This window comes from Odontesthes bonariensis, chromosome 12 (assembly GCF_027942865.1).
Source record: "Odontesthes bonariensis isolate fOdoBon6 chromosome 12, fOdoBon6.hap1, whole genome shotgun sequence".
Taxonomy (NCBI): domain Eukaryota; kingdom Metazoa; phylum Chordata; class Actinopteri; order Atheriniformes; family Atherinopsidae; genus Odontesthes; species Odontesthes bonariensis.
The window spans coordinates 37734419-37756826 of record NC_134517.1 but is presented as its reverse complement, the minus strand read 5'-3'; the positions used below and the strand labels follow the sequence as shown (position 1 = coordinate 37756826).

Here is a 22408-nt window from a genome sequence, read left to right as displayed (position 1 = left end):
CTTAGTTATAGCATCAGAACTTAGTTATAGCATCAGAACTTAGTTATAGCATCAGAACTTAGTTATAGCACCAGAACTTAGTTATAGCATCAGAACTTAGTTAAAGCATCAGAACTTAGTTATAGCATCAGAACTTAGTTATAGCATCAGAACTTAGTTATAGCATCAGAACTTAGTTAAAGCATCAGAACTTAGTTATAGCATCAGAACTTAGTTATAGCATCAGAACTTAGTTAAAGCATCAGAACTTAGTTATAGCATCAGAACTTAGTTATAGCATCAGAACTTAGTTATAGCATCAGAACTTAGTTAAAGCAGCAGAACTTAGTTAAAGCATCAGAACTTAGTTATAGCATCAGAACTTAGTTAAAGCATCAGAACTTAGTTATAGCATCAGAACTTAGTTAAAGCAGCAGAACTTAGTTAAAGCAGCAGAACTTAGTTAAAGCAGCAGAACTTAGTTATAGCATCAGAACTTAGTTATAGCATCAGAACTTAGTTATAGCATCAGAACTTAGTTATAGCATCAGAACTTAGTTAAAGCATCAGAACTTAGTTATAGCATCAGAACTTAGTTAAAGCATCAGAACTTAGTTAAAGCATCAGAACTTAGTTATAGCAGCAGAACTTAGTTATAGCATCAGAACTTAGTTAAAGCATCAGAACTTAGTTATAGCATCAGAACTTAGTTAAAGCATCAGAACTTAGTTATAGCATCAGAACTTAGTTAAAGCAGCAGAACTTAGTTAAAGCAGCAGAACTTAGTTAAAGCAGCAGAACTTAGTTATAGCATCAGAACTTAGTTATAGCATCAGAACTTAGTTATAGCATCAGAACTTAGTTAAAGCATCAGAACTTAGTTATAGCATCAGAACTTAGTTAAAGCATCAGAACTTAGTTAAAGCATCAGAACTTAGTTATAGCATCAGAACTTAGTTATAGCATCAGAACTTAGTTAAAGCATCAGAACTTAGTTATAGCATCAGAACTTAGTTAAAGCATCAGAACTTAGTTATAGCATCAGAACTTAGTTAAAGCATCAGAACTTAGTTATAGCATCAGAACTTAGTTATAGCATCAGAACTTAGTTATAGCATCAGAACTTAGTTAAAGCATCAGAACTTAGTTATAGCATCAGAACTTAGTTAAAGCATCAGAACTTAGTTATAGCATCAGAACTTAGTTATAGCATCAGAACTTAGTTAAAGCATCAGAACTTAGTTATAGCATCAGAACTTAGTTAAAGCATCAGAACTTAGTTAAAGCATCAGAACTTAGTTATAGCATCAGAACTTAGTTATAGCATCAGAACTTAGTTATAGCATCAGAACTTAGTTATAGCATCAGAACTTAGTTAAAGCATCAGAACTTAGTTATAGCATCAGAACTTAGTTATAGCATCAGAACTTAGTTAAAGCATCAGAACTTAGTTATAGCATCAGAACTTAGTTATAGCATCAGAACTTAGTTATAGCATCAGAACTTAGTTAAAGCAGCAGAACTTAGTTATAGCATCAGAACTTAGTTAAAGCATCAGAACTTAGTTAAAGCACCAGAACTTAGTTATAGCATCAGAACTTAGTTAAAGCATCAGAACTTAGTTATAGCATCAGAACTTAGTTATAGCATCAGAACTTAGTTAAAGCATCAGAACTTAGTTAAAGCATCAGAACTTAGTTATAGCATCAGAACTTAGTTATAGCATCAGAACGTAGTTATAGCAGCAGAACTTAGTTATAGCATCAGAACTTAGTTATAGCATCAGAACTTAGTTATAGCATCAGAACTTAGTTATAGCATCAGAACTTAGTTATAGCATCAGAACTTAGTTAAAGCATCAGAACTTAGTTATAGCATCAGAACTTAGTTAAAGCATCAGAACTTAGTTATAGCATCAGAACTTAGTTATAGCATCAGAACTTAGTTAAAGCATCAGAACTTAGTTATAGCATCAGAACTTAGTTATAGCATCAGAACTTAGTTAAAGCATCAGAACTTAGTTATAGCATCAGAACTTAGTTAAAGCATCAGAACTTAGTTATAGCATCAGAACTTAGTTATAGCATCAGAACTTAGTTAAAGCATCAGAACTTAGTTAAAGCATCAGAACTTAGTTAAAGCATCAGAACTTAGTTATAGCATCAGAACTTAGTTATAGCATCAGAACTTATTTAAAGCATCAGAACTTAGTTATAGCAGCAGAACTTAGTTAAAGCAGCAGAACTTAGTTAAAGCATCAGAACTTAGTTATAGCATCAGAACTTAGTTATAGCATCAGAACTTAGTTAAAGCATCAGAACTTAGTTATAGCATCAGAACTTAGTTATAGCATCAGAACTTAGTTAAAGCATCAGAACTTAGTTATAGCATCAGAACTTAGTTATAGCATCAGAACTTAGTTAAAGCATCAGAACTTAGTTATAGCATCAGAACTTAGTTATAGCATCAGAACTTAGTTAAAGCATCAGAACTTAGTTATAGCATCAGAACTTAGTTATAGCATCAGAACTTAGTTAAAGCATCAGAACTTAGTTATAGCATCAGAACTTAGTTATAGCATCAGAACTTAGTTAAAGCATCAGAACTTAGTTAAAGCATCAGAACTTAGTTATAGCATCAGAACTTAGTTATAGCATCAGAACTTAGTTATAGCAGCAGAACTTAGTTAAAGCATCAGAACTTAGTTATAGCATCAGAACTTAGTTAAAGCATCAGAACTTAGTTATAGCATCAGAACTTAGTTAAAGCAGCAGAACTTAGTTAAAGCAGCAGAACTTAGTTAAAGCAGCAGAACTTAGTTATAGCATCAGAACTTAGTTAAAGCAGCAGAACTTAGTTAAAGCAGCAGAACTTAGTTATAGCATCAGAACTTAGTTATAGCATCAGAACTTAGTTAAAGCATCAGAACTTAGTTATAGCATCAGAACTTAGTTAAAGCATCAGAACTTAGTTAAAGCATCAGAACTTAGTTATAGCAGCAGAACTTAGTTATAGCAGCAGAACTTAGTTAAAGCATCAGAACTTAGTTATAGTATCAGAACTTAGTTATAGCAGCAGAACTTAGTTAAAGCATCAGAACTTAGTTAAAGCATCAGAACTTAGTTAAAGCATCAGAACTTAGTTATAGCATCAGAACTTAGTTATAGCATCAGAACTTAGTTATAGCATCAGAACTTAGTTAAAGCAGCAGAACTTAGTTATAGCATCAGAACTTAGTTAAAGCAGCAGAACTTAGTTAAAGCATCAGAACTTAGTTATAGCATCAGAACTTAGTTATAGCATCAGAACTTAGTTAAAGCATCAGAACTTAGTTAAAGCAGCAGAACTTAGTTATAGCAGCAGAACTTAGTTAAAGCAGCAGAACTTAGTTAAAGCATCAGAACTTAGTTATAGCATCAGAACTTAGTTATAGCATCAGAACTTAGTTATAGCATCAGAACTTAGTTAAAGCATCAGAACTTAGTTAAAGCATCAGAACTTAGTTATAGCAGCAGAACTTAGTTATAGCAGCAGAACTTAGTTATAGCAGCAGAACTTAGTTAAAGCATCAGAACTTAGTTAAAGCATCAGAACTTAGTTATAGCATCAGAACTTAGTTAAAGCAGCAGAACTTAGTTAAAGCAGCAGAACTTAGTTAAAGCAGCAGAACTTAGTTATAGCATCAGAACTTAGTTAAAGCAGCAGAACTTAGTTAAAGCAGCAGAACTTAGTTATAGCATCAGAACTTAGTTATAGCATCAGAACTTAGTTAAAGCATCAGAACTTAGTTATAGCATCAGAACTTAGTTAAAGCATCAGAACTTAGTTAAAGCATCAGAACTTAGTTATAGCAGCAGAACTTAGTTATAGCAGCAGAACTTAGTTAAAGCATCAGAACTTAGTTATAGTATCAGAACTTAGTTATAGCAGCAGAACTTAGTTAAAGCATCAGAACTTAGTTAAAGCATCAGAACTTAGTTAAAGCATCAGAACTTAGTTATAGCATCAGAACTTAGTTATAGCATCAGAACTTAGTTATAGCATCAGAACTTAGTTAAAGCAGCAGAACTTAGTTATAGCATCAGAACTTAGTTAAAGCAGCAGAACTTAGTTAAAGCATCAGAACTTAGTTATAGCATCAGAACTTAGTTATAGCATCAGAACTTAGTTAAAGCATCAGAACTTAGTTAAAGCAGCAGAACTTAGTTATAGCAGCAGAACTTAGTTAAAGCAGCAGAACTTAGTTAAAGCATCAGAACTTAGTTATAGCATCAGAACTTAGTTATAGCATCAGAACTTAGTTATAGCATCAGAACTTAGTTAAAGCATCAGAACTTAGTTAAAGCATCAGAACTTAGTTATAGCAGCAGAACTTAGTTATAGCAGCAGAACTTAGTTATAGCAGCAGAACTTAGTTAAAGCATCAGAACTTAGTTAAAGCATCAGAACTTAGTTATAGCATGCTTTAACTTTGGCCACAGAGTTAGCCACAGAGTTAGCCACAGAGTTAGCCACAGAGTTAGCCACAGAGTTAGCCACAGCGTTATCCACAGCGTTATCCACAGCGTTATCCACAGCGTTAGCCACAGCGTTAGCCACAGCGTTAGCCACAGCGTTAGCCACAGTGTTATCTCAGGAGGCCTGAGGCTTCATCATTAGCTTTAATCCCTCTGCAGACACCACAAACACACTGATTCCTGGAGGGAATTCAGCTTTTAAATGACATTCAGCAGCAGCACAAACACACACGGAAGAGTGCAGCTCTCCTCCCACAGTCTGTAGTTCAGGTTAATCTGGAGGAAAAACACAGCGAACCAGGGGAATCCTGAGGGGAATACAGGACATTCATCTCAGACCAACGTGCACACACACAACCTCCAGGTTGGGCATTCTCACAGTGTCCAACACATCTGGGACCTCAGCGGTCAGTTTAAACCTTTAATCCATCTGATGGACCTGATCCGGGCGCTGGTTCTGCCCTGCTAACCGATCCACTTCAGACAGTTTATGCATTTAAAATCCAGTCATTCAGTCACAGGAAGCTGCTGACCCGGCTGGCTGCACCGTTAACGGTTAACTGAGGCTTGGTTCTGGGCAGGCCTGGTTCTGGGCAGGCCTGGTTCTGGGCAGGCCTGGTTCTGGGCAGGCTTGGTTCTGGGCAGGCTTGGTTCTGGGCAGGCCTGGTTCTGGGCAGGCCTGGTTCTGGGCAGGCTTGGTTCTGGGCAGGCTTGGTTCTGGGCAGGCCTGGTTCTGGGCAGGCCTGGTTCTGAGCAGGCCTGGTTCTGGGCAGGCCTGGTTCTGATGACAGAACGGAGTGGATAACATCACATTTGAACATTTCTGCTCTTACTTCCTGTGTTTCCGGGTTAAGATCAGAACTAAAACATGATAAAGCTGCTGTGGTTCTGGTCCATGGACCCTGAGGGCCTTATTTACTGCATCTTATCTCTTAACCTTAGCTCTACCAGCTCTTTATTTGATCTATTTTTAGATTTTAAACTCTTTTCCTTTTGAACTGTTGTTGTTTCGTCTGTTCTTCCTGTTCATCGTGTCTTTAACTTATTATTTCCTGGATGTTTTGCTCCATCTCTGCTGATTTTATATTCTGATTTAAAGCACTTTCTGCTACATATTTTGTGCTTTAAAATAAAGAGATTTTCTTTACAGGTTGATGGACGTTTCCATCGACCTTTTCTCATGCGCAGCCTCCACAGGTGCATGGCCTGTCACCTTTCATCAAAGAGCAAAGGTTGGAACATGTTCAACTGTTGATGAACTGTGATTCAACACTCTTTTTGGATCATTACAACCTGTTTGCTGTGCTGTTATAGACTCTAAACATGTCCATGTTGGTGGACAAACATAGAATCCTCCATGAAGAGTTGTACAACAGGATAAGAAGTGAGGATCAGGACAACAGATCCCTACACTGTTGACATTAGGCCTGAAATGATTCCTCGAGTAAGTCAATTACATAAAATCCTCAATGAACATTATTTGCCAGTTCACATATCAAGTCCACTGAGCGGAACAAACAAGGGAACCTTTCATGTTAGCATTTTAATGGAAATCATTAGCTTGTTAGCTGAGAAGGACGCTAGCAGAGAACAGAAGGAAGCTATCAGAGAACGGATATAAGCTATCAGAGAACAGAAAGAAGCTAGCAGAGAACAGAAGGAAGCTAGCAGAGAACAGAAAGAAGCTAGCAGAGAACAGAAGGAAGCTAGCAGAGAACAGAAGGAAGCTAGCAGAGAACGGAAAGAAGCTAGCAGAGAACGGAAAGAAGCTAGCAGAGAACGGAAAGAAGCTAGCAGAGAACAGAAAGAAGCTAGCAGAGAACAGAAAGAAGCTAGCAGAGAACAGAAGGAAGCTAGCAGAGAACAGAAAGAAGCTAGCAGAGAACAGAAAGAAGCTAGCAGAGAACAGAAAGAAGCTAGCAGAGAACAGAAAGAAGCTAGCAGAGAACAGAAAGAAGCTAGCAGAGAACAGAAGGAAGCTAGCAGAGAACAGAAGGAAGCTAGCAGAGAACGGAAAGAAGCTAGCAGAGAACAGAAGGAAGCTAGCAGAGAACAGAAGGAAGCTAGCAGAGAACGGAAAGAAGCTAGCAGAGAACAGAAAGAAGTTAGCAGAGAACAGAAGGAAGCTAAGGCTTGGGCTGGAATATAGAGACACTTTCATTTCTGTCCCGTATTTTCTCTCTTGTGTTAGACAAAGTTTCTAATTTCTGTTGAAATGTCACCAGAACTTCCCCGCTTTTTATTGACATTCTGTTCAAAACTTAAATTTGTTGCATTATCTCTTTTAAACAGTTTTTATTGGAAACATATTTCTGATCTAATTAAGCAGAAACAGCCACCTGCTGCAGCCCTGGTTTCGGTTCAGGTTCTGGTTCAGGTGCTAAACCCTTACTGACCAGAGGATCTGCTTCTTCTGAACCAAACACTCAGACAGAAACCTTCTGCATGAACTGATATTTTCCGACTGCAGAGGAGACATAAATGCAGATAAATCCTGAAACTGAATCCAGTTATGAGGAGCCCGACTGATGCGGTCGCCGCGGTGATATCTGAGATTTCCAGGAGAGAAAACTCAGCCACCTTTTGTCTTCAGCAGAGATCCCCATGGCAACAGATATTACTCACGGCTTTCAACAGATTAGCTGAGAAAATGAGCTCTAATTACGTGCTCATGCACAAAGCGAGTGCTCCGTTCAGCCGCCTTTTTTAAAGCCGCCGTGTTTAAACAGCAGCAGCCGGGGGTGAAGGTGAATCTCCCAGCATGCACCTGTGAGGAGCTGCTGCACATCCTCCGTTTCACGCCAGCTTCAGCTGTTCAGAGGAGGAACTCTGCTTCTGACAGACAGCTGGCGTCGGCCGTCTGATAAATACGCTCTGATTGCTGGAGCTATGAATGCACTTCCTGTTTCCGTCTGATAATTTAGGATCCTATTTATAATCCTGTGATTAGCACCGAGCAACATCCTCCTGTGAGAGTTTAAGGACCGCGGTGCTGATCTTTTTCACCTCTTTCAGACACAGAATTCATGTTTTCCTTCGGGTTCGTGAAGCCTTTGAAACGACTGGAGCGGCGTATCCGACAGGCTGCCTGAAGCATTCAACAGATTTTCACATTAAATAACTGGAAATGTTTCTCTTCAGGCAGAAATTAACCTTTGTTCGCTACTTTAAGGTTCGAAATTCTAAACTTTTCCAGAGTTCTTGGATCGTTTTTGGGTCGTTTTTAATATCCAACAACAAACATTTGACTTAAAATGTTGTATTAAATAGCTTTCATCGTCGATGTTAAATCTGCTCCATCAAAGAGTGAAGGAGCGCGGGACCAGTCTCAGAGAGGTCAAAGGTCATCACGGCATCTACTGTCTGATTTATTGAGAAGGAGTGGTCACATGCTACATGCATCAGTCAGACACCAAGGAGACTATTTCACTGTTCCTCAGGACGCCATCGCCTCCATGAAGGCGTGTTCGGGATGAACTCCCTGATCCGTTTACGACGGACTGAAGAGGAAACATCACACACCCTGGTCTGAACTGTTAAAGACTAAAAATAGCTTCTATCAGAGCTGTTCATTTATATTCACTTCTAACATGTTTTTATATTTATATTTTAACTGAGTTTCATATGATGAGAATAAAGAATAACTTTGTTCATCCAAATGTGAGTCAGACTGCTGATCAACGTAAAGAAGGTCAACTTGCTCCTGTGATACTGGGATTTTATGGACTTTTAGGGAATAAATAAAAGCCACAGTTATAGAAATGACTTCAAATGGAAGATAAATGTCTGTGTTAAATAAAACTCAGGAACTCTATCAGCCATTCATCTGGATACGTATGGAGTCCTCTCAGACAGAAGCTGTGTATATACGGGTATATGACAGGTTAAAGGACCCTCAGACACGATAAGGGTCCCAGTTTTTAATCAAATCCTGCTTCTTATCTGAGGAAAACCCAGCAGCAGATTCAGTGTTGGATCAGAAAGAGGCAGAGCTGTTACAGCTGAACCAGTGCTCATTAAGGTGGAAAGCGAGTGGAGGGAAACCACAGACCAAAGTCTGAGAGCAGCTCCAATACTCATCTGGTTCCAGACGAACCTTAAAACTGTTCGATTTATCAGTCAGAGAATAAAAGAAAGACAAAGTGAAAACTCCTGTAAAAGAGCCAGTTTGCCTTCAGCATCGAGCCTTCAGGACACGACAGCCTGCTGCGATACAACAAACCAGAAGAAAAACAACCAGTTCAGAAACAACCAGTTCAGAAACAACCAGCTCAGAAACAACCAGCTCAGAAACAACCAGCTCAGATACAACCAGCTCAGATACAACCAGCTCAGAAACAACCAGCTCAGAAACAACCAGCTCAGATACAACCAGCTCAGATACAACCAGCTCAGAAACAACCAGCCCAGATACAACCAGCTCAGAAACAACCAGCTCAGAAACAACCAGTTCAGATACAACCAGCTCAGAAACAACCAGCTCAGAAACAACCAGCTCAGAAACAACCAGCTCAGAAACAACCAGTTCAGAAACAACCAGCTCAGAAACAACCAGCTCAGATACAACCAGTTCAGATACAACCAGCTCAGATACAACCAGCTCAGAAACAACCAGCTCAGAAACAACCAGCTCAAAAACAACCAGCTCAGATACAACCAGCTCAGATACAACCAGCTCAGAAACAACCAGCTCAGAAACAACCAGTTCAGATACAACCAGCTCAGATACAACCAGCTCAGAAACAACCAGCTCAGAAACAACCAGCTCAGATACAACCAGCTCAGAAACAACCAGCTCAGAAACAACCAGTTCAGATACAACCAGTTCAGAAACAACCAGTTCAGATACAACCAGTTCAGAAACAACCAGCTCAGAAACAACCAGCTCAGAAACAACCAGCTCAGAAACAACCAGCTCAGATACAACCAATTCAGAAACAACCAGTTCAGATACAACCAGTTCAGAAACAACCAGTTCAGATACAACCAGCTCAGAAACAACCAGCTCAGAAACAACCAGTTCAGAAACAACCAGCTCAGATACAACCAGTTCAGAAACAACCAGCTCAGAAACAACCAGCTCAGAAACAACCAGTTCAGATACAACCAGCTCAGATACAACCAGCTCAGAAACAACCAGCTCAGATACAACCAGCTCAGATACAACCAGCTCAGAAACAACCAGCTCAGAAACAACCAGCTCAGATACAACCAGCTCAGATACAACCAGCTCAGATACAACCAGCTCAGATACAACCAGCTCAGAAACAACCAATTCAGAAACAACCAGCTCAGATACAACCAGCTCAGAAACAACCAATTCAGAAACAACCAGCTCAGAAACAACCAGCTCAGATACAACCAGCTCAGATACAACCAGCTCAGAAACAACCAATTCAGAAACAACCAGCTCAGATACAACCAGCTCAGAAACAACCAATTCAGAAACAACCAGCTCAGATACAACCAGCTCAGATACAACCAGCTCAGATACAACCAGCTCAGATACAACCAATTCAGAAACAACCAATTCAGAAACAACCAGCTCAGATACAACCAGCTCAGAAACAACCAATTCAGAAACAACCAGCTCAGAAACAACCAGCTCAGATACAACCAGCTCAGAAACAACCAGCTCAGATACAACCAGCTCAGAAACAACCAGCTCAGATACAACCAGCTCAGAAACAACCAGCTCAGATACAACCAGCTCAGAAACAACCAGCTCAGATACAACCAGCTCAGATACAACCAGCTCAGATACAACCAGCTCAGATACAACCAGCTCAGATACAACCAGTTCAGAAACAACCAGCTCAGAAACAACCAGCTCAGATACAACCAGCTCAGATACAACCAGCTCAGATACAACCAGTTCAGAAACAACCAATTCAGAAACAACCAGCTCAGATACAACCAGCTCAGAAACAACCAATTCAGAAACAACCAGCTCAGATACAACCAGCTCAGATACAACCAGCTCAGATACAACCAGCTCAGATACAACCAATTCAGAAACAACCAATTCAGAAACAACCAGCTCAGATACAACCAGCTCAGATACAACCAGCTCAGAAACAACCAGCTCAGATACAACCAGCTCAGATACAACCAGTTCAGAAACAACCAATTCAGATACAACCAGCTCAGAAACAACCAGCTCAGAAACAACCAGCTCAGATACAACCAGCTCAGATACAACCAGCTCAGAAACAACCAGCTCAGATACAACCAGCTCAGATACAACCAGCTCAGATACAACCAGCTCAGAAACAACCAGCTCAGATACAACCAGCTCAGATACAACCAGTTCAGAAACAACCAGCTCAGATACAACCAGCTCAGAAACAACCAGCTCAGAAACAACCAGCTCAGATACAACCAGCTCAGATACAACCAGTTCAGAAACAACCAATTCAGATACAACCAGCTCAGAAACAACCAGCTCAGAAACAACCAGCTCAGATACAACCAGCTCAGATACAACCAGCTCAGAAACAACCAGCTCAGATACAACCAGCTCAGAAACAACCAATTCAGAAACAACCAATTCAGAAACAACCAGCTCAGAAACAACCAGCTCAGAAACAACCAGCTCAGATACAACCAGCTCAGAAACAACCAATTCAGAAACAACCAATTCAGAAACAACCAGCTCAGATACAACCAATTCAGAAACAACCAATTCAGAAACAACCAGTTCAGAAACAACCAGCTCAGATACAACCAGCTCAGAAACAACCAATTCAGAAACAACCAGCTCAGATACAACCAGCTCAGAAACAACCAGCTCAGATACAACCAATTCAGAAACAACCAATTCAGAAACAACCAGTTCAGAAACAACCAGCTCAGATACAACCAGCTCAGAAACAACCAATTCAGAAACAACCAGCTCAGATACAACCAGTTCAGAAACAACCAGCTCAGATACAACCAGCTCAGATACAACCAGTTCAGAAACAACCAGCTCAGATACAACCAGCTCAGATACAACCAGCTCAGAAACAACCAATTCAGAAACAACCAATTCAGAAACAACCAATTCAGAAACAACCAGCTCAGATACAACCAGCTCAGATACAACCAGCTCAGATACAACCAGCTCAGATACAACCAGCTCAGAAACAACCAATTCAGAAACAACCAATTCAGAAACAACCAGCTCAGATACAACCAGCTCAGATACAACCAGCTCAGATACAACCAGCTCAGAAACAACCAGCTCAGATACAACCAGCTCAGAAACAACCAGCTCAGATACAACCAGCTCAAAAACAACCAGCTCAGAAACAACCAGCTCAGATACAACCAGTTCAGAAACAACCAGCTCAGATACAACCAGCTCAAAAACAACCAGCTCAGATACAACCAGTTCAGAAACAACCAGCTCAGATACAACCAGCTCAGATACAACCAGCTCAGATACAACCAGTTCAGAAACAACCAGCTCAGATACAACCAGCTCAGAAACAACCAGTTCAGAAACAACCAGCTCAGATACAACCAGCTCAGATACAACCAGCTCAGAAACAACCAATTCAGAAACAACCAATTCAGAAACAACCAATTCAGAAACAACCAGCTCAGATACAACCAGCTCAGATACAACCAGCTCAGATACAACCAGCTCAGATACAACCAGCTCAGAAACAACCAATTCAGAAACAACCAATTCAGAAACAACCAGCTCAGATACAACCAGCTCAGATACAACCAGCTCAGATACAACCAGCTCAGAAACAACCAGCTCAGATACAACCAGCTCAGAAACAACCAGCTCAGATACAACCAGCTCAAAAACAACCAGCTCAGAAACAACCAGCTCAGATACAACCAGTTCAGAAACAACCAGCTCAGATACAACCAGCTCAAAAACAACCAGCTCAGATACAACCAGCTCAGAAACAACCAATTCAGAAACAACCAATTCAGAAACAACCAGCTCAGAAACAACCAATTCAGATACAACCAGCTCAGATACAACCAGCTCAGATACAACCAATTCAGAAACAACCAATTCAGAAACAACCAGCTCAGATACAACCAGCTCAGATACAACCAGCTCAGAAACAACCAATTCAGAAACAACCAGCTCAGATACAACCAGCTCAGATACAACCAGCTCAGAAACAACCAGCTCAGAAACAACCAGCTCAGAAACAACCAGCTCAGAAACAACCAGCTCAGATACAACCAGCTCAGATACAACCAGCTCAGAAACAACCAATTCAGAAACAACCAATTCAGAAACAACCAATTCAGAAACAACCAGTTCAGATACAACCAGCTCAGATACAACCAGCTCAGATACAACCAGCTCAGATACAACCAGCTCAGATACAACCAGCTCAGAAACAACCAATTCAGAAACAACCAATTCAGAAACAACCAGCTCAGATACAACCAGCTCAGATACAACCAGCTCAGATACAACCAGCTCAGATACAACCAGCTCAGATACAACCAATTCAGAAACAACCAATTCAGAAACAACCAATTCAGAAACAACCAGCTCAGATACAACCAGCTCAGATACAACCAGCTCAGAAACAACCAATTCAGAAACAACCAGCTCAGATACAACCAGCTCAGATACAACCAGCTCAGATACAACCAGCTCAGATACAACCAGCTCAGAAACAACCAATTCAGAAACAACCAATTCAGAAACAACCAGCTCAGATACAACCAGCTCAGATACAACCAGCTCAGATACAACCAGCTCAGAAACAACCAATTCAGAAACAACCAATTCAGAAACAACCAGCTCAGAAACAACCAGCTCAGAAACAACCAGCTCAGATACAACCAGCTCAGATACAACCAGCTCAGATACAACCAGCTCAGAAACAACCAATTCAGAAACAACCAATTCAGAAACAACCAGCTCAGATACAACCAGCTCAGATACAACCAGCTCAGATACAACCAGCTCAGATACAACCAGCTCAGAAACAACCAATTCAGAAACAACCAGCTCAGATACAACCAGCTCAGAAACAACCAATTCAGAAACAACCAGCTCAGATACAACCAGCTCAGATACAACCAGCTCAGAAACAACCAATTCAGAAACAACCAATTCAGAAACAACCAGCTCAGATACAACCAGCTCAGATACAACCAGCTCAGATACAACCAGCTCAGATACAACCAGCTCAGATACAACCAGCTCAGATACAACCAGCTCAGAAACAACCAATTCAGAAACAACCAGCTCAGATACAACCAGCTCAGATACAACCAGCTCAGATACAACCAGCTCAGATACAACCAGCTCAGAAACAACCAGCTCAGAAACAACCAGCTCAGATACAACCAGCTCAGAAACAACCAATTCAGAAACAACCAGCTCAGATACAACCAGCTCAGATACAACCAGCTCAGAAACAACCAATTCAGAAACAACCAGCTCAGATACAACCAGCTCAGATACAACCAGCTCAGAAACAACCAGCTCAGATACAACCAGCTCAGATACAACCAGCTCAGAAACAACCAATTCAGAAACAACCAATTCAGAAACAACCAGCTCAGAAACAACCAGCTCAGATACAACCAGCTCAGAAACAACCAGCTCAGAAACAACCAGCTCAGATACAACCAGCTCAGAAACAACCAGCTCAGAAACAACCAGCTCAGAAACAACCAGCTCAGATACAACCAGCTCAGAAACAACCAGCTCAGAAACAACCAGCTCAGAAACAACCAGCTCAGATACAACCAGCTCAGAAACAACCAGCTCAGAAACAACCAACTCAGATACAACCAGCTCAGATACAACCAGCTCAGATACAACCAGCTCAGATACAACCAGCTCAGATACAACCAGCTCAGAAACAACCAGCTCAGAAACAACCAGTTCAGATACAACCAGCTCAGAAACAACCAATTCAGAAACAACCAGCTCAGAAACAACCAGCTCAGATACAACCAGCTCAGAAACAACCAATTCAGAAACAACCAATTCAGAAACAACCAGTTCAGAAACAACCAGCTCAGATACAACCAGCTCAGAAACAACCAATTCAGAAACAACCAATTCAGAAACAACCAATTCAGAAACAACCAATTCAGAAACAACCAGTTCAGAAACAACCAGCTCAGATACAACCAGCTCAGAAACAACCAATTCAGAAACAACCAATTCAGAAACAACCAATTCAGAAACAACCAATTCAGAAACAACCAGCTCAGAAACAACCAGTTCAGAAACAACCAATTCAGAAACAACCAATTCAGAAACAACCAATTCAGAAACAACCAGCTCAGAAACAACCAGTTCAGAAACAACCAGCTCAGAAACAACCAGCTCAGAAACAACCAGTTCAGAAACAACCAGCTCAGATACAACCAGTTCAGAAACAACCAGCTCAGAAACAACCAGCTCAGATACAACCAGTTCAGATACAACCAGCTCAGAAACAACCAGCTCAGAAACAACCAGCTCAGAAACAACCAGCTCAGAAACAACCAGCTCAGATACAACCAGCTCAGATACAACCGGCTCAGAAACAACCAGCTCAGATACAACCAGCTCAGATACAACCAATTCAGAAACAACCAGTTCAGAAACAACCAGCTCAGAAACAACCAGCTCAGATACAACCAGCTCAGATACAACCAGCTCAGATACAACCAATTCAGAAACAACCAGCTCAGAAACAACCAGCTCAGATACAACCAGTTCAGATACAACCAGCTCAGAAACAACCAGCTCAGAAACAACCAGCTCAGATACAACCGGCTCAGAAACAACCAGCTCAGATACAACCAGCTCAGATACAACCAATTCAGAAACAACCAGTTCAGAAACAACCAGCTCAGATACAACCAGCTCAGAAACAACCAGCTCAGAAACAACCAGCTCAGATACAACCAGCTCAGATACAACCAATTCAGAAACAACCAGTTCAGAAACAACCAGCTCAGAAACAACCAGCTCAGAAACAACCAGCTCAGAAACAACCAGCTCAGATACAACCAGCTCAGATACAACCAATTCAGAAACAACCAATTCAGAAACAACCAATTCAGAAACAACCAATTCAGAAACAACCAATTCAGAAACAACCAGCTCAGAAACAACCAATTCAGAAACAACCAATTCAGAAACAACCAATTCAGAAACAACCAATTCAGAAACAACCAGCCCAGATACAACCAGCTCAGATACAACCAGCCCAGAAACAACCAATTCAGAAACAACCAATTCAGAAACAACCAGCTCAGAAACAACCAATTCAGAAACAACCAATTCAGAAACAACCAGCTCAGAAACAACCAATTCAGAAACAACCAATTCAGAAACAACCAATTCAGAAACAACCAATTCAGAAACAACCAGCCCAGATACAACCAGCTCAGATACAACCAGCCCAGAAACAACCAGTTCAGAAACAACCAGCTCAGAAACAACCAGCTCAGATACAACCAGCTCAGATACAACCAGCTCAGAAACAACCAGCTCAGAAACAACCAGCCCAGATACAACCAGCTCAGATACAACCAGCTCAGATACAACCAGTTCAGAAACAACCAGCTCAGAAACAACCAGCTCAGAAACAACCAGTTCAGAAACAACCAATTCAGAAACAACCAATTCAGAAACAACCAGCTCAGAAACAACCAGTTCAGAAACAACCAGCTCAGAAACAACCAGCTCAGAAACAACCAGTTCAGAAACAACCAGCTCAGAAACAACCAGCTCAGAAACAACCAGTTCAGAAACAACCAGCTCAGAAACAACCAGCTCAGAAACAACCAGTTCAGAAACAACCAGCTCAGATACAACCAGCTCAGATACAACCAGCTCAGAAACAACCAGCTCAGATACAACCAATTCAGAAACAACCAGCTCAGATACAACCAGCTCAGAAACAAACAGCTCAGAAACAACCAATTCAGAAACAACCAATTCAGAAACAACCAATTCAGAAACAACCAATTCAGAAACAACCAATTCAGAAACAACCAGCTCAGAAACAACCAGCTCAGATACAACCAGCTCAGAAACAACCAATTCAGAAACAACCAATTCAGAAACAACCAATTCAGAAACAACCAATTCAGATACAACCAGTTCAGAAACAACCAGCTCAGATACAACCAGCTCAGAAACAACCAGTTCAGAAACAACCAGCTCAGATACAACCAGTTCAGAAACAACCAATTCAGAAACAACCAGTTCAGAAACAACCAGCTCAGATACAACCAGCTCAGAAACAACCAGCTCAGATACAACCAGCTCAGATACAACCAGCTCAGATACAACCAGTTCAGAAACAACCAGCTCAGAAACAACCAGCTCAGAAACAACCAATTCAGAAACAACCAGCTCAGAAACAACCAGCTCAGAAACAACCAGCTCAGATACAACCAGCTCAGAAACAACCAGCTCAGAAACAACCAGCTCAGAAACAACCAGCTCAGATACAACCAGCTCAGATACAACCAGCTCAGATACAACCAGCTCAGAAACAACCAGCTCAGATACAACCAGCTCAGAAACAACCAGTTCAGAAACAACCAGCTCAGAAACAACCAGCTCAGAAACAACCAGCTCAGATACAACCAGCTCAGATACAACCAGCTCAGAAACAACCAGCTCAGAAACAACCAGCTCAGATACAACCAGCTCAGAAACAAATAACCAGCTCAGATACAACCAGCTCAGAAACAAACAACCAGCTCAGAAACAACCAGCTCAGAAACAACCAGCTCAGAAACAACCAGCTCAGAAACAACCAGCTCAGATACAACCAGCTCAGAAACAACCAGCTCAGATACAACCAATTCAGAAACAACCAGCTCAGATACAACCAGCTCAGAAACAAACAACCAGCTCAGAAACAACCAATTCAGAAACAACTAATTCAGAAACAACCAATTCAGAAACAACCAATTCAGAAACAACCAGCTCAGATACAACCAGCCCAGATACAACCAGCCCAGATACAACCAGCTCAGAAACAACCAGCTCAGAAACAACCAGCTCAGAAACAACCAGCTCAGATACAACCAGCTCAGATACAACCAGCTCAGAAACAACCAGCTCAGAAACAACCAGCCCAGATACAACCAGCTCAGATACAACCAGCTCAGATACAACCAGCCCAGAAACAACCAATTCAGAAACAACCAGCTCAGAAACAACCAGCTCAGATACAACCAGCTCAGATACAACCAGCTCAGATACAACCAGCTCAGAAACAACCAGCTCAGAAACAACCAGCTCAGAAACAACCAGCTCAGATACAACCAGCTCAGATACAACCAGCTCAGAAACAACCAGCTCAGAAACAACCAGTTCAGAAACAACCAGCTCAGATACAACCAGCTCAGAAACAACCAGCTCAGATACAACCAGCTCAGATACAACCAGCTCAGATACAACCAGCTCAGAAACAACCAGCTCAGATACAACCAGCTCAGATACAACCAGCTCAGATACAACCAGCTCAGATACAACCAGCTCAGAAACAACCAGCTCAGATACAACCAGCTCAGAAACAACCAGCCCATGAAAAGGTGGCTTCTTCTGGGCTCATTCAGAGTGACGCCTTTGTCTTTTATTCTGGTTTAAGTTAAAAACAGAAATGTTGATGAGCCAGAACATGATATATCCTGAATAATTATCCTGAATAATTATCCTGCCTTCATACCGTCTGACATGAAAGAAAAGTTTTATAAAAGACACATTTTCTTCTGCCGCCGTCCTACATCTCCCATGAGCCTCTGCTGCTTTTAGTCCGAACACCATAAAACAGGCGCATCTATTTTTGGAAGAAGGTGAACGAATCCAGGGCAGCAGAGCAGACTCCTGCTGGCCGTCTGACTCCCAGAAGCGTTTCTTATCCTGGTCGCCCTGCAGCTTCTGTGAGCAGCTCCTCCTGCAGGCCGACGTTTGGGAGACAGAACTCACTCCGGGCTGCTCTGTGCTTTAAAAGAGGTTCTGAATCATGTGTAAACCGAGAGGTCAGTGTGCAGAAGTTTCTCAGCCCAGCGCGTCACTGTTTACATGATGAGTCAGCAGGCGGATTTCCACATCCATCTGTGGGAAACACTCCAGCTGACAGTCACCTCGTATGTCAGGGACTGTGAGGAGAACGCCACCTCAGCCGGAGCCTTAGCCCGAGCCTGAGCCGGAGCCTGAGCCTGAGCCTGAGCCTGAGCCGGAGCCGGAGCCGGAGCCGGAGCCGGAGCCGGAGCCTTAGCCTGAGCCTGAGCCGGAGCCTGAGCCTGAGCCTGAGCCTGAGCCTGAGCTGAAGCCTTAGCCTGAGCCTGAGCCTGAGCCGGAGCCTTAGCCTGAGCCTGAGCCGGAGCCTGAGCCTGAGCCTGAGCCTGAGCCTGAGCCTGAGCCTGAGCCTGAGCTGAAGCCTTAGCCTGAGCCTGAGCCTGAGCCGGAGCCGGAGCCGGAGCTGAAGCCTGAGCCTGAGCCGGAGCCGGAGCCGGAGCCGGAGCCTTAGCCTGAGCCTGAGCCTGAGCCTGAGCCTGAGCCTGAGCTGAAGCCTTAGCCTTAGCCTGAGCCTGAGCCTGAGCCTGAGCCGGAGCCTGAGCCTGAGCCTGAGCCGGAGCCTGAGCCGGAGCCGGAGCCGGAGCCGGAGCCTGAGCCGGAGCCTGAGCCTGAGCCTGAGCCGGAGCCTGAGCCGGAGCCTGAGCCGGAGCCTGAGCCGGAGCCTGAGCCTGAGCCGGAGCCTGAGCCGGAGCCGGAGCCGGAGCCTGAGCCGGAGCCGGAGCCTGAGCCTGAGCCGGAGCCGGAGCCGGAGCCGGAGCCGGAGCCGGAGCCGGAGCCTGAGCCAGAGCCTGAGCCTGAGCCGGAGCCGGAGCCGGAGCCGGAGCCGGAGCCGGAGCCTGAGCCAGAGCCTGAGCCTGAGCCGGAGCCGGAGCCGGAGCCTGAGCCTGAGCTGGAGGCTCGGCGCTCCCAGTGTCTCTCAGACAGTTTGTGTTTGCTTTAATAAACAGTCTTGGCAGGCCTGTTCATATGAAGCGGATTATTCAGACTGAGGGTGTGTCGCCCTCCAGCACTGCTGCATACCAACATAAACCTGAATTCTTCTTAATAAACCAGAAACACTTCCATGAAAACAGAGTCACTGATCAGCAGCTACCACAGTTTACTCCAGGTTCTTCATCACTACAGTTCTGTTTAAACACCTGATTTCTCTCTGTTAAGCCACTTAACTCTGAGCTGTGAACCATTCAGGCAGGAAAAAGGCTCCTAACTCAAGGGATGAACCAGTGTTGTGTCCACATTTTAAACTGGATCTTTAGGCACTTTGTTCCCAGCAGCCTGTCACAGAGACACATCGTTTCTTCCCATTTCTTTAGCTGCATCTGTGAAAAACAGCTTCATAGTTTCAACTTTTTTGTACATTTACGTTTAAAACTGCTTCCAGTTACCAAAAGAGTCAAATTAATATAAGAAATTCAGTTTTAAAAAAAATTCTAATCCCAAAATAATGAATGTTATCACGTCTAAAAGTAGAAAAGTAGGAAAAAAAAAACAGACAATAATAAGAATTATATGTTATTCAACATCAATAAAAAGTAAATAAGATTCAATTTAAAGCTTAAAAAAGGAATATTAGATATAATCTAATGCCTAATTATGGAACAATTAATATAAATGAAATGATTAAACTGTTTTATGCCAGCAGAAATGAATAATCTAGAAGCTCTTTGTGGGTTTTAGACTGGAATTAAGATTTGTTCCCATTTCTTTAGCTGCATGTGTGAAAAACAGCAAAGATAACACAGTGTGACAGACAGAAAACAGGATTTCTGCAGCAACAAGGTGATTCCCAAAGAGCTGTTAGCTGAAAACTTGGCATATCTCAGCATGGTGTGCAGTGTGTCCTTAAAACATTTGAGGAAACTGGACAAGTGGAGGACAGAAGAAGAAGTGTCAGGCCTAAAGAACTATCTCCAGCAGATGAACAGGATCTGAAAGTGATGTCCTTAAGAAAGAGGAAAACATCCAGCAAAGACCTGACACAGGAGCTGAGAGATGCATCTGGACCTTCAGCTGATCCATCTGCTGTTGGCCCAAGCCTCATCAGAAATGGGCTCCATGGAAGGGTGGCTGTCAAGAAGCCTGATCAGAAATGGGCTCCATGGAAGGGTGGCTGTCAAGAAGCCTGATCAGAAATGGGCTCCATGGAAGGGTGGCTGTCAGGAAGCCTGATCAGAAATGGGCTCCATGGAAGGGTGGCTGTCAAGAAGCCTGATCAGAAATGGGCTCCATGGAAGGGTGGCTGTCAGGAAGCCGTTCTTAAGGAAGGGAAACGGGGAGAAAAGGCTGAGCTGTGCCAAAGGACACAAGAAGTGGGCTGAAAATCAGTGGCAGCAGGTCTGATGGAGGGATGAATCCTCCCCAGAGCCCGGAGCTCAGCATTACTGAAGCAGTGTGGGATCATGTTGGCAGAGAACGGAACAAAAGGCAGCCCACATCCAAAGAAGAGCTTTGGGATGTCCTTCAAGAAGCCTGGAGAACTATTCCTGAAGACTCCTTAAAGAAAGGACAGAAAGCTCGTCTGAGAGGGTTCAGGCTGTGCTGGAGGAGAAAGTAGCTCAGAGCAGATATTCACTTTAAAGCTGCTCAGAACTGAACTAACTCTGGTTCTGCCTCAGATTCTGGGTTTATGTTCATGTTGGAACATGTTTCAGTGAATCAGCTGCTTCCTGTTTTTATATGAAACATAAAGAAATGAATCTGATCGTTACTTCTGCTGATCATCCATCACATGTAGAAGAACCAGATGTCCCTTTAAAAAGCAACCTGCTGGAACCAGAGAGGACTCAGCATTAGTGATTGATCAGCGGGTCAATCAGTTAAATGGATCCCACAATGGCTGCTGATGCTGCTCTGCTAATTGACTGATCTGTGTCAGCCATTGCAGAGCAGCCCCCCCCCAGCATCTGGTGGCGGCTTGTTCCTCCGGGTGTTAGCCCCAGTAAGCAGCTCAGCTGCCCGATCAGCCTGACTGATTGGTTGATTGATTGATTGATTGATTGATTGATTGATTGATCAGCCTCCCATCACCTCCACGCGCTCAGACAGACCTCCAGCTGCTGGTTTCACGTCACTCCTCCACTATTCCTCCTTTTGTGGAGCCCATCAGCATCAGGACGCACGCACGCCCATGCACGCGCACGCGCACGCACACACACACAGAAAGCCTAACCCCGGTGTAAGAGCCCCACACACCGCAGTGTGGGTGTTATTTTCAGCGGAATTGTGCCTCCTCCCTGCCGGGTGCCCGGAGCGGATCCGCCGCCTTCCTGCTCCATGTTCCCCGGCTCCCGGCCGCCTCTCCGGGCGCCCCTGGCTGAACCCCCCCCCCCCCCCCACCACCCCTCATTGTGTGGCTCTTCCTACCTGTTTTGAAGAAGGCATCAGTGTCGGGGTCGCTGGGCGCCTCCTCGGCCGCTTCTGCGGGGTTCATGCCGGAATCCGGTTCAGTAAAATCCAGAAAGAAAGAGCGCGCCGGCCGCTTAGTCCTCACATGTCCGCCGTGTGCGCGCCTCTGCCTCCATCCGCCTCCGTGGGCTTCTTTCTCCGCGTCGCCCTCTCGGTTTGCTGGCCGTTTCGGGGCTGGCTTCGCTTCTCTCTATTGTTCCCGGTCCAACCTCCTCCTCCGCTGCCGGCCGCCAGGGTCTCTGCCTCCCTCCCTCCCCCTGCGCCTCCCCTCCCTCCGACTCTCTGTCGCTCCCAATTCAATCCTCTGACCTTTATTGGCAACCATCAGCCGTCTGCCTCACTGCAGACACATCCGATCCAAATGTTTCATTTTGTTGCTATAAAGTGGATATTCAGACATGTTTTAGTGGCTTAAAATAATAATCACAATGTAACACAGGGATGCTCCAGAACTACAGGCTCCAGTTTGGTGTCTCCCAGCTGTTGT

General features: G+C 43.3%; 1 protein-coding gene across 5 annotated transcripts in view; it reads right to left on the bottom strand.

Annotated features, from left to right (window-relative positions):
• Nucleotides 1-22166, bottom strand: part of kalrna (kalirin RhoGEF kinase a) — a 253945-nt gene extending 231779 nt beyond the window's left edge. For 3 of the 5 annotated variants that reach the window (XM_075480384.1, XM_075480386.1, XM_075480383.1), the window contains exon 1: nucleotides 21880-22165. In XM_075480384.1, coding sequence (XP_075336499.1) covers nucleotides 21880-21946 — 67 coding nt within the window. In that variant the 5' untranslated portion in view covers nucleotides 21947-22165. Of the gene's footprint in view, nucleotides 1-21879 lie in introns of all 5 variants that reach the window. The other 2 variants (XM_075480381.1, XM_075480382.1) reach the window with 1 other exon arrangement.
• Nucleotides 22167-22408: the final 242 nt, after the last annotated feature.